Genomic DNA, 13,021 nt, shown 5'->3' with positions numbered 1-13,021 from the left:
ACACCATATCAATGAATCGAGTATCAAATGAGGTTTTAAATAGCCGAGTCTTCATCTGATTAATTGTAGCCCAGGGGACCAAGACCTGAAGTCTCCATTAGAGAGCGAAGGTCCTGTATTTCGATATCTTGATGATTTCATCACAGAAATCTCACTGAACCGAAGAGCACTCTACAGGAAGATAAATATTTACGGGAAATTATTTTTAATTAAATGTAGCCTATGATAGTATTTTTCTTACTACTCCAATGATGTTTTCATTAACAAAATGCCCAAGGATGGTTCCCCCTTCTCAGGACTATTAATCCCATAATCTGAACAGCTCTCTGCAAATTTTCAACACGGTGCCAGCAGCAGGAGACAAATGAATGCTCACTTGAGGCTTTATGAATAGTTGCAAAAAAACATGCAGACAAAAGAATTTATAGTATACTCTAGGAACAGTGCATTAAGGCGAAGAGAAACGTGTTGTTTTACTACAGGTGAAAACCATCTAAAAGTTTGTACTGTACAGATTAAAGTGCATATACAATTTGTTACATGTGCATATTGTTGCGACTGGCTACCCACAGCAAGTTTAATTACTTATTTAACATGTAAAGGTCTCAGACTCACAACCTGTCCCGGGGACAATACTTTAAGGATTAAATATACATTCTGTCAAAACATGCGCCTCCTTCAACTATTACTGTAAGTTAAGAAACACTAAATAAAGGTTCAATGCAAGTCCTTCAGATATGTCATCGCACATTACAAAAGGTTTTTTTTATCTACCTTCGTGACGGTTTTTACGACACAGAGAATAAGTCGGAATACCCCCTCAGATACAGGAAATCAGGAAAAAGTCTTACAGAGGTTTATCCCCCAGAGGGTTTGCCCTAGAATACCACAGCCCCTCAATCCGATTTACAGCACACACATTTAAGACAAGTAAACAAGAGGAAAGTTTCCTAGAATCACATCTTTTTTTTTTTCCTCTGCGGAGTCTGAGAGGATTGGAAACTCATGTCACACTGCTGGTTGTGTGTCACTATCCATTCTGAGAGGATTGGAAACTCATGTCACACTGCTGGTTGTGTGTCACTATCCATTTGGTTCCGATACCCTAAATTACATTTTTCACTTGTTCCTACAGTATGGGTCAAACTGAGCGGTGTTTTCAGGATCAACAAGCTCTGGCATCCTTAAATAAGCAGTCCCTCATGCTCTGGCCATTTTCTTAAGCCACAGAGGAGAAGGTTTGTATTTCTAATAGGCAAAATTTTAATTTTTTAGCATATCTGGACCACTGTATTTTTTTTACATGTCTACTTGTCATGCTCTAAAGCACAGTGGTAACAATACCTCACTTTTACTCCACTTGAAGGATGAAAACATTTTGTTAATAACAATGTGCTGGTGAATGAGAATGTATGGCAGTGGAACTGTTGTATGATTCTGCCAAAAAAACCTTTTTAACATCAAACTGGGAATGTCTGTGTCAGTGTCTGTAACTACAGAGAGGGCTGTGGGAGTCTAGACTATACTACCCAGCCTTGTTGTTGGAGGATTCCATGTTGTTCAAGAAATGGTTGGATGAGACCCTTGGATCAACTAATTACCAGCAAACCAACAAGACAGATCAGACAGAATGGCCTCTTTCTCCTTCTCCAAACCTCTCTTATGTTCTTAGCCTTGAGAGAACATTGGTTCAGATATGATTCTCTCTCTAATGGTGGTGGACTGCTACAGCGCATGCAAAAGGATGAATAAAAATCACTTTCTTTGCTTGTTGGATCAGTAAACCTCCCCCTTCCCCTCAGAGGAAAGAACAGAAAAAGTCATTCCTAAGGTCTCCCACTACCAGACAAGGTAGGGCTTATGTTTGTAGCGCCCCCTCTCTTTCCTGTGTAAAATGACGATCCTATCACAACGCAGCGATCTGAGTAAAAAAGTATCCATCTCCCGTGATTAAGAATGAACTAAAATTCCTCTGCTTTAAATTCTGTTCTCTTTCTCTTAGAATCAGTGGCGAAGGTGCTTGTGTTACTTGTGAAAGTGTTAAATTTTTTCTTAATGATTATGAACATCAACCAGGCATGCACTTTCTGTCATTTCTCAGATTGCCCCAAAAGGCAAGTCTTTAACAAATCACACTGAAATGTAGACAATAAAACATTACGAATCTGGTACCATTGGAAGCCAAGTGGAAATGAACAATTCAGTGGACAAAGCATTTGTAGGTCATAGAGAGGTCAGCTTTGAAGGACAAATGCGAATTAAATATAAACATGGCATCACAGAAACCCAACAAATCTCCCACAGCTTTGTCCAGCCAGCACTAATCTATACATCAACTGTGGTGAATAATCTAAACAAACAGATCTGACGCTTCATGCATCTGGAAGTTGTCATATTTTCAAACTTGCAAAACTGCAGATTAAACATTTTGACCCACACAAAGGCTTGCAGTAGACTTCAGAATTAAGAAGCAAACAAAAACCCCACATAAGGTATGCAAAGTAAAAATAAATGTAGCGGCAAAGAATTCAGAAACGTTTTAGCCGAGAAATCTTTATTAAAGATTATCTGTAGCTGGATATAGAATTCTGTGCAACATTAAAAAGAAGGCCATATTCAGACCTGAGCTCCACTCTACCTGACAGGCTTGCTAATAGGAATTCAGCACTTTGCCAGAGAGACTGTATTCAAATACTTTCAAATCAACAGATTTATAAAGACCCAATAGACTGAAGAGTAGAGAACAAGGGCTTCAGAAAAGCTTTAAAACTAAGACTGAACAAAACTGTTGATCAAAGGAGACACAGCCTTTGTTTATTGCCCATGCCTTAAAAGATTGGAAGTGGAGACAGTTTTTAGTACATCGATTTGTGGAGGGTAAGGGGGTTAAGTGTGAGGTAATAAATTATACTTAACTATATTCAACTTAATTGTACACACAAAAAAATGAATTGGTTTAAAACTAGATCCATATTTCCTTAAAATATTTCTCCTTATTACTGAACTGCCTCCTATTCAGTTCTGCTTCACAGAAACACAAAAGACCTGTTCAGTGTAGATCAGTGACTGATTCCAGGACATCTCCTGGCACGAATGCAATACAGCACAAGCTTACTTCATTCAACAACTTCAATGAAGAAATGGGTTCTGTAGTAACGTCTGTGGTATTTCTCAAACAGTCTGCAACAGCCTAACAAAACACTGCACAATGGTAAAAATAAAATGGAAAATAGAAATGCTATTCATAGTTCTAAATAGCATTACACTGTCAGTGCCCCTCAATCACAAATTAATCTATTTGTGTAGTGCCCATATTGAAGATCAGAGCTTCAAACACTCTGACAGGAACATAACACATTTTCAAGCCACGCAAATGGAGAACAGAAGAGACCTACAGCAATGGTTCTGGGGCAGCAAGATCTGTTCCAGTTTCTGATCCACATGAATTCTTAATCACAGTCTACCCGACCTCTTTTTTCTATCTGGGGCATATTTTAAAAATTTGCTTCCAGCTCTTCAGAGGTTTTTTGTCATCTAAAATGCTCTGTAATTGGCATCAACCCTATTCCAATCTCTGCATTTCAAGAACTATCCAATTTCAGGTGAGCTGGTTAACCTATAGCTAATTGGACCTCTGCAGAAAGAAAAGAGGTAGGTGTCATTTGACACATTGTCATTCCCACCTCTATGTGTTCAGCATTAATTGGTGACCTATTAAGACGTGGTTTGGTTTAGTGGTTTGGTCATTAGGATGAGGAAAATAAGGAGAGGCTATTTAAAATGATGGTTGCTGAAGTTATTTGAGGTAGAGTTTACTGAAAATTAAAAGTTCATAATAAATATCATAAATGTGAGGAGGGAGATGTATTATTTGGAACAAAATGTTCATTTCATGAAAACGTACCCTTAAGGCACTATCCTATAGCCATCTGAAGAATTCTCCACATTCTCTGCAAATTAATTGTATCAACCGTTCTTTGCAACGCAATTAAAATGGCGAAAGAGAATTTTTTACAGGTTAATCTCAAGTTTACTAATTAACAGAAATTTAAAAATGGAAATGGGTTAAGACGGATAAGAAAATTTAACTATTTTAACTACAGCAATTAATGAAACATTTGCGAAGCTCCTTTAAGCCGTTTTACCCTTCCTTTAATTATCTATTCAGAATTTCTATACCCTTTGTTTTCAACTACTGGAATGTAGATCAAAGAAGGGGAAAAACTTTAATTGAACTTCCCCCATTCCCGAAGTCTACCTTTTCCACAATTTATTCTACGAACCTAATCGAAAAATGAATTACTTTTAATCTCTATTTGCCAAAACATATTCATCTACTTTGCAAGTATGCGTTTCATTCTGTACTTTACTTTTTTCCGCTTTTACCCAGAGACAAATGTTTTTTTCAAAGTTGAAAGCTGTCCAAAACAGGACCACACACAGACTCTCCGGGCTGCACAGATCAGATTCTACTGCTGGGGCACACACACACACAAAATGGCGGCTTTTTACAGAATTTTATATATATATATGCACACTATACGTACGTCTTTTTTTCCTCTTCCACGTTAAATAAGAAAAAAAACAACTTGAGAAATGCCATTCCTCTAGAACCCTTATCAACTCCCTTCATTTCACACTTTCCCTTTTACAAAACTGTAACACACAAATCACAGCAAATTCTTTTCAAGTTTTTACCTGGCTCTTTGCCAAACTGCTGCACAATAAACAATCCCTCCAGTTTATTTGGCATACACCTCTCCCCACCCTTGTATTACTCTTAAAACTAAAAAGCGCAAGAATATTTTTAGCAATAACTAAAATTTAAGAAGGGGTTCTTACCTTCAACCCACAGTTTCTCCACGTTGGTTTCTAGATTAGCTGCCCTTAATCCCACAGCAAAAGCTCCAAATATTAAGAGGCCAACAACTAAAAACTTTCCGCAGTTCTTTTGTATGTAACACCCCAGTTTAAACAAGAGTCTCTGGAACTTTGCTCTCAGCCACAGTGGTGCCTTTCTTCCAGTAGCCTTCCCCTGCGACGAAACAAGAAAGTCCAAAAGTTACTTGTTAGGAATGTGTTTATCCACTGTAAATATCTGTAATGAATGCTCGGTTATGTAAGTGACTACCTGTAACACGTCAATTTTTTATCGGAATACGACATTAAAAAGATCACATTTTCTATTTTGAAAACTTTGCTGCTGCAAGATGCGGAGGAAATGATAGACGTCGTGTCAGCGATTTCTTGTGTCACTTGTTTCTCTGCTACGGTTCAAGACAGGTATATACCGTTACCTTTTAGTTAACAAAAGCTAAAACTTTAATAACCTACATTTGAATTTGCTTTTTAGAACACCATTGATTCATATACCCATTGTACGGGTGGGATATACAGGACGCTAGTTTTTCGTTATTCTTCCTAAAAGAGATCAAAGACCTCCTACGTGGAAGGAAAAAGAAAACGGTAAACTGCTTGCAGCGTGATAATATTATGCTGCCAATTGCGCACGATAGTCCGTGGGCTGCAAAACAGCTACCTTATCAGTGACAGGTTACAGTAGCGGTGCCCTACATTGTAACAAGCAATATTAAAAAAAAACTTAGATCCACGTGGTTTCCATTGCTGTTAGACCATAAGCTGGAGGCTAATTCATTTCCATAGAGTTCAGAGACGCTGTGTGATCTGAATTAGGAAGTGGAGCAGCCATCTCCGAGTTACGACAATATTTGCGAACGGAAGAGGGCAGCCACATGGATTTTTGCTTTAGCAGAGGGATAAAAACTACTCCCCATAAAGATACTATCGCTTATGCACTGAACTGTTCTAAAGGCGACTTTAAAAGAATCGCCAAAAAGGCTAATTCAGTTAGCGACTCGAACAGCTATATTGTATTAACTGTCCCATTGAAATGATCAAGGTGCTGAACTCCGGAGAGCCAGAGTAGTCAAAACATTGTTTACTAGAGTAAGTACATCACTACAGTTTTACGCACAAATGCATCTGCCTGTTTTCTTACCATGGTTTCAAATAACTGGCATGACATTATTGTTAATCGAAAGACAAATCGGTGTACACTGGCTGATCGGAAATACATGTTTCACTATGAATTCTGACCAGCCTGTGTACAACATGATGTAAAGAACGGTTTCGTTGCAAATACACTGTCCCCCTCGCCCCTGTATGTATACCGTTACCTAGCGACTTGACAAAACTAGGAAAACTCACATGGTACGGAATACCCATTTCCCCGTTTAAGACATTTAAAAGGAAAGCACCTTTGATATTTGCTCCAATGCAAAAGCTGCATCACAGTAACTCGGCCGTTGCAAATACTCCAAATCAGTTGCTGTAGCTGCTGCGCGATAGTTCCCTCTATTCCTCCGGGTTATCCTCGGCCGATCAGGGTCTCTGTTTTCCTGCTCTGAAACATTAACAGCCGAGGCCATGTTGTAGAGACTGGGCTGTAGTTTTTGCGATCCACGGTCTTAAATTCCTCCGAACGCGTGTTTTGATAATCCAGGGTAACAAAGTTTCACTACCGCTAATCTCGGGCTCGCAAAGTACTTCATACTCCTGTTTAGGACGGCGAGTCAAAGTCTGCGCCTTCCATTCCAACATTTCGTGATCCGGAGGTCTCCACAATTTCCCACATCCACTGTTTTCTGTCCTCTCCAGATATGTGTTTTTAAAAGACGAACGTGAAAAGAAGCTCTCCTTGTCCAAAACAGCGACTCCGACCGCTCCGTTGTTGTAGCATTCTGCGCGCTATGCTCTTTCTCAGGCCGCGGGACCGTGCGAGCTCCGGGATTCAATAGCTCAGAAAAAAGGACTCTCTCCATTTGGAGACAGAGGAGGAGGGGTAAGGCAAAAAGGAATCAAAATCCCGCCTCCAGGGCTGTCAGATGGCTGGGGTTTCTTGGATCTGATTGGTTCCAGAAGGGCAAAAATTACTCAGCAAACACGACTATTATTAGCTGCTTAGCAACAGCTCACCAAAGTAGAGAGACCACCCAAGCAGGCAACCCTTGTGTGTGCATCTCAAACTTCAGGGGAGCCTTAAAGAACTCCAGCCTTCTCCAGCTCTGCGTGCAACGCCGCTGGAGTCGGCAGTTTTCCTTCTTTCTGCGTTTTCTGTTTTCCTTGCAAAGTATTTTTCTTCAACTGGAATTTGAATCTCCGCCCGATTCATAAAAATGCTTCAGAGTTTCTCAACTGCAGTTTATGTTTGGTTTTCGAAACTCTTTAAAAGAACATTCTACCGATGTGTTCCCTGGCCTCATGATTTTTTTTAGCGAGTCCTGGGAGGTCCAGTTGAATTCTCAAGCTCTAACAGCGATAATGACAGCATGGTGGATAACGCCGGAGAACGCGCCCGTGTGTTTCTTCACCTCACCAACCAAATTGTTTTTTTTTTTTGTTCACAGCTGAACCGGCGATCGAAATAAAAAAAAATCAAGACTTGTCTGCTGCTCTGTTTTTTAACACTATCACGCAAAGAATAAATATGTCTGACAGACGCGGAACATGAAACAGATCTAACCATGGTATATCCAAACAACATAAAACATAAAAAGGAAGCGCCTACTGTATATACAGTATGAGGGCAAAAAAATGAGAAAATATGCCGGATGAAAAAATAATGAGCATGTACATAAAACAACAGAATGCAATAATATTTTCCACTTTCTTTCGGCTAAGAGTTTCTCGGAACATTTAAAATTTTGGTGTCAGGTGTGAAGTTCCGTACACATATGTATCTGCATAAAATGTCAATGAAACGTGTGTCCGTAAAGGATGGGTTTTTAGTCACGTGAGTTCACACACCGAAGGACAACTCCCCCAAGAGCAATCAACACGTTTCTTTAATTCTGAAAGCTTAGCTCGGCAGAAGACTTTCGAAATATGCATCACCGACACTGCGCTGTGCCTGAAGAAGTGCAGCGCGTTGCACGGTCGGGTCTACCCCTTGCGCTGTCCAATACCAGTCACCGCTGTCAAGTCAAGGGCCAATGGTAACTTCCAAACAGGCATGCCCTCTTATTATTAATTGTGTCACAAAGCAATTTCTAGGGAAAGGAACGCGTGGTGAAATATTTTACTTACTGACTAGTTGATATGTTGCCCAATCGAATTAACAACAGGTTAATACATATTCCTGTCTTTTTGAACGATAAAGTTTTCATAAAACGATCAATTCATATAGCATTCGTTGCCTAATGGCATTCTCATGAGCATTAGTGCCATGACAATCCCAATTAAAAACATAAACATTAAGCCTCTTCACTGTTTTCTTCTTTTTTTCCAATCGTTATAAGATCACGTTGGTACAGTATTACGTAACACCTACACTTCAATCCATCAGTTTTATTCAAACTGATTTTTCTTTTTTGGGGGGACTTTCTTCCCTCTTCAAGCACCAGTTTGATACAGCTGGTGAATCTACATAATAATAATAAGAAGAAGAAGAAGAAATCTTACACTGAGCTATTGTACTTCCCGGGCTTCGCGCGGATCTCGGTAAATCTAGTGTACTAAGGCAAGACACCCCCTGTAATAAGTGTTAATCGAGCGCCACCTAGGAAGTAAAATGTATGTGCAGTTGTAGTTGGAAAACAAAAAGAATCAGTGACACTAACCAGTAACCTGTGTATTGACATTTACAGTGCTCAGTAGCCTATGTTAGTGCAATCGATCTCAAGCATGCACTGAAGGTTTTATTTCTCATACAACTCTTTATGGTTGCAGCTAGCCTCAGAATCCGAGTGACCGAAATTGTTTACGGCATCTGACAAGATAGACTTTAAAAGGCTGTTCGGGCAGCACAAGAGGTGAATACATTGTTGAAAAACGCATTGCTCAGTGAGCTGTAAAACACGCAAGAGGGTTTTTCAATAAGATGTGACAGGTGAAGCCTTACTTTGTACATAACGTGTTGTAAATAAAGATAACGGGACTGCTTTAGCGATGGCGAGCCTAAAACTGTAACCGTGTATTAAAGTAACAAGCTACACGATTATCACTTCGGCGCAACCAAATAGCTTCAAAGATTGTAGGACAGCAGTTGACAATGATATGACGCAAGGTGATCTTATGGAGGGGGGGAATGAGAGGGAAAAACAACCTGGGTTTTGTTTAGGTTTTCTATTTTTTCATAGTCTAATACTGTGAATAAGGCAACTGGGAACTATCCTGTTTATCACTTGCCTATATTCAAGCCAAACCTATAACTGCTGGAAATCGTGTCCGTCTTCGTTTTTATTTCCCTCAGCAAATGCTGAATGATGCTTCAGACGTAAGCTTCGTCCTTTTACCTCACCAGCAGTCCCTGTGGTCTGATTTTGGGTACACAAGGATGAATTACATAAGGGATCTAATTGGTCTTCTTGCCGTAATCTTTGAGAAGAGAGAAATGCAAGCGGTGTCAGTTGAAAGTTTCTGCCTCGACTTGGGTGGCCAGCCGTAGCAGTAGATGAGTCATAGCTGCCCTTAGTTTACTCCACTCCTGATTAGATTGACCGATACGAGTGATTCACTCCCTTGTGATAGAGTTGTTTCTGACCACTCTTCCCGCATTTACATTGGTGAGCCTTTTACTCTTTAATATGCACGTGTTGTCAATACCGATAGCACAATACTGCAATGAATAAAACAAATCACCAAAATACTCCACTATGATATTTGTTAAGGAGCATTAGAGGTTCTGGACTCAAACCGAAAGGATGTAGGTTCGAATCATTGGCATTATAGCTCTACCCTTGAGGTAGAAGCTAATTCATGCAGATTGGTTCAGCAAAATACGTAGATGTATTGTATGAAGAGGTGCAAATGTAAATTGCTTTGAACAGATATGTCAGCCAAATAATATGCAGAAATAGTATTAGTACAATATCGCCATAACAGCAGAGTATACGATGAAAGCTTTTGTTTAATGCAGGGTGACTTTCTAAAAAGTAAAATATTAATGTGAGTACGCTTCAATGACATTTTTCCCATTGATACTACAACAAGGTGTCCCATTGAATCTACAATATTCCCTTCGGTAGCAAGAATGAAGATTCTGTACGGAGAACAGAACCGCATTAATATTTGGGATTTGCCATCCCATTGTTAGGCAATTGAGATTGGAAAAAATACCACGTCTGAAAATGACAAGCATAGAAAGACAAGAAACAGAGACAACGATTGAAGGACTAAAGCTGACACATCCTGCCTAGTTCCACATCAGCTCTAACCATATCTACTGAAACGGTAGAAAATGCATTCATAACCTACAGGAAAAGTTCCATTTCGAAAACCTTTGTTTATACCCGGAAACTGACTTGATGGAGGGGATGTTGGAAAGGGACAGTTTTTCATTCTTGAGATTCATAACCGGTAAACGGCTACAGGGGTAGCACTATGAGGTAAAACAGCCTCCTTTCAAATGATGACTACAGGGACAGGGGTGCAGAAGCACCTTCCGAATAGTCTGAATACATACAAGTGTGTACTCCTTCGCAGACCAGCTCTCGCAACGGCTGCGACCATCCATTGGATCAGATCACAATCGCTTTGCAACCACAAAAAGACGGACTTTCAAAGAAAGGGACAAAGGAGTTTCAAAGATAAATAATTGGCCGAATGGAACCCCGCCCATTTACACACTGTCTGGTAATGCCGAAGACACGAAATAACCTGGAGAAAAAAAAACGATCGTGATCTAAACGGAGGAGGGCGTGGTAGTACCGGTGTTGCTCATTACAGTAGCTGATACTGATAGTCGTAGCGGTCCGCGCATCGCATGGTTTTTAAGTGTGTGTATTTTCGTTTTTTGCGCACATGCATCTACAAGTTCTAGACAGAACTGATAGTCGGGATTAATTTCCCACAACTTTCCACGCGTCTTCACTGCATGAAGTGATTGTTATGCGACTGGGAGCGCGGGTTTTGCCTTCGCCTGGATGCGACAGTTATCCCCCTCAGTTGTCGGTGGTGTTATTTCCTATCGGTCTCCAATAATACCCCCTTGTCCAGCCTCGCACTCTCCTTCGACGCGCCACGGGTTTTCATGAACGCCCTGTTCTGCGCATGCAGTGGCGGTAGAGGAAGCCCACACCACACACCGAGAGTGGCGGAAAGGCACTACTCAAGCCAGCTTGACATAATAACGCAACGAATCTGATCGGGTTAAAAAGGAGAACTCTCAAGTGACACATGCTTCTCCCAGAGCTTCAGCGAGCCGCGTCGCCATAAAGAGGACAGTAACGCGTAGCGACTATAATTTGACAACGGGTGCATTTTAATGTGCATGGAATATTTGATTTATTATAGAGCGATCCGCCTCACTGTAAAACAAAAAAAACCGCTTTTTATTTTGTCCCAAAAGTGCTCACTTTACAAAATGCACATTTTAATTACATTCACCGTGCCTATCGATTCTTGGTCACTAATATCACTGTTATTATAATTTGCATTGCTCTAATATTGCGTACAATGGCATACTCACCATCAGACGAAATATAAACATAAAAGGAAAGAATGGCTGAACATGACAACCATGCTAATCTTCTTAAGTGATTAGTGCAATATATGTATGCTATATCTTAACGTGAAAGGTTTCCAGATTACTGTGTGCAGAACAAGCAACACACGCTTGATTTCCAGATGTAGTGACAGTAGTAAAGGTAAGACGTAAATTAAAAAGCAGTCACTTATAAACTACTAAATACATGTTAATACTGTGATGCTGGAAAAACCATAGAACAGTCTTTGGTAAATTCAGATTAACAAGGTACTGAAAAGGAAGATGTGTAAATCCCAAATTATGTTTTACAGTAAATAGGTAACAAAAAACTAGTTTCAGTCTATAAATATAGACCACAAGTAAGGACGCAATTTGACGACTTTCCTGTCATTAGTCTTTTATGGCCATAAATAATTTCAGAAGATGAAAACTGTGTTTTTTTATCCTTTTCATTTAATTTCCGTTAATATACTCAATTAAAAACATTTCATTTACCTCAACATGTCCTGTTAAAAGCATACTGAATAATTTAATGAAAGGCGCAAGGAAGTAGTAAGAGTGATAATGTGATTTTACAAGACATACAAATTGAAAAATGGGACATTTACTGGTTCATATATTTTATTACGTACGTCTTCGAATTGAAACTAAATTTACTTTTCCTTGAAGGAGATGGTCGAAACAGGGATGACCCAGGGATGAAGTCTGTCTGGAGACTGAGCACTGATAAAAAATCGCTACACAAGCAGTTCTTAGCTGTACGCCAACGGCAAGCCCCATCATCATCCAGTGTATCACCTCATTCATAATAATCCCGTATTAGTTACAGCAGCCAGTTACTGAATTAAGAATATCAGTATCACAACAGACGCGGTGCCTTTTGCCAAGATATCGCTCCTGGGTAAGACACTCGAAATTAATTAAACTGTCCTACTTACCATCATCCACTAGCTTGGGAAATCTTCTGGAAATGTGAAATATTTTGTCTCTCCCCCAGTCGTTTAGAGCTGTCACGTATGCAGCTGATGAAAAGATTCCTGTTTTTTAAGAAAAAATGCAACTTGGCGAGTAATAATCCTTCTTGGTTGCAGGCATTCTGCTGAGTGCTGGAAGGACTCACAATTACATGCCTGTTTCTATTAAGCAGCTCCATCGTCTCCATGTGGGTGGTCTGAGTCTCAATAGGCAGGACCTGTCAGTGTCACGTGATTGCCCTAAACTTTAAACACCCCCCCGGCCAAAGAAAAAGAGAAGGCAAAGTAAACGAAACCCAGTGCTTTATCTGTGTAAACATGCTTTCCTCACTCAAAAGCTCAGAAATTCCTGAAGCTAAAAATCGCCTTGTGCTTTCTTTGGTGGGCAAAATCAGCAGATCCTACTGCGGCTTGTTTTTACAGATCCACTTTAAGCGTTATTTCACAGGGTGAATCTGATGGCAGAGAACACTGTGTCAGGAGACGATCAGAGTGAACCTGTTCCAGTGTCTCTTGTGCATTTATTTCATTGATGTTTTTA

At 40.0% G+C, this 13,021-nt stretch overlaps 1 protein-coding gene across 3 annotated transcripts in view; it reads right to left on the bottom strand.

Annotated features, from left to right (window-relative positions):
- The window catches only part of ptch1 (patched 1), a 76,550-nt gene extending 63,954 nt beyond the window's left edge, over positions 1–12,596 (bottom strand). For 2 of the 3 annotated variants that reach the window (XM_015368349.2, XM_015368356.2), the window contains exons 1-2: positions 6,279–6,846; positions 4,843–5,035 (exon numbers count right to left, since the gene is read on the bottom strand). In XM_015368349.2, coding sequence (XP_015223835.2) covers positions 4,843–5,035; positions 6,279–6,449 — 364 coding nt within the window. In that variant the 5' untranslated portion in view covers positions 6,450–6,846. Of the gene's footprint in view, positions 1–4,842; positions 5,036–6,278; positions 6,847–12,444 lie in introns of those variants that run through there. The other variant, XM_015368361.2, reaches the window with a different exon arrangement.
- Between the last annotated feature and the right edge of the window lie 425 nt (positions 12,597–13,021).

Source organism: Lepisosteus oculatus, chromosome 3, assembly GCF_040954835.1.
Source record: "Lepisosteus oculatus isolate fLepOcu1 chromosome 3, fLepOcu1.hap2, whole genome shotgun sequence".
Taxonomy (NCBI): domain Eukaryota; kingdom Metazoa; phylum Chordata; class Actinopteri; order Semionotiformes; family Lepisosteidae; genus Lepisosteus; species Lepisosteus oculatus.
The sequence above is the reverse complement of the archived record's forward strand: the minus strand, read 5'-3'. Positions and strand labels throughout refer to the sequence as shown.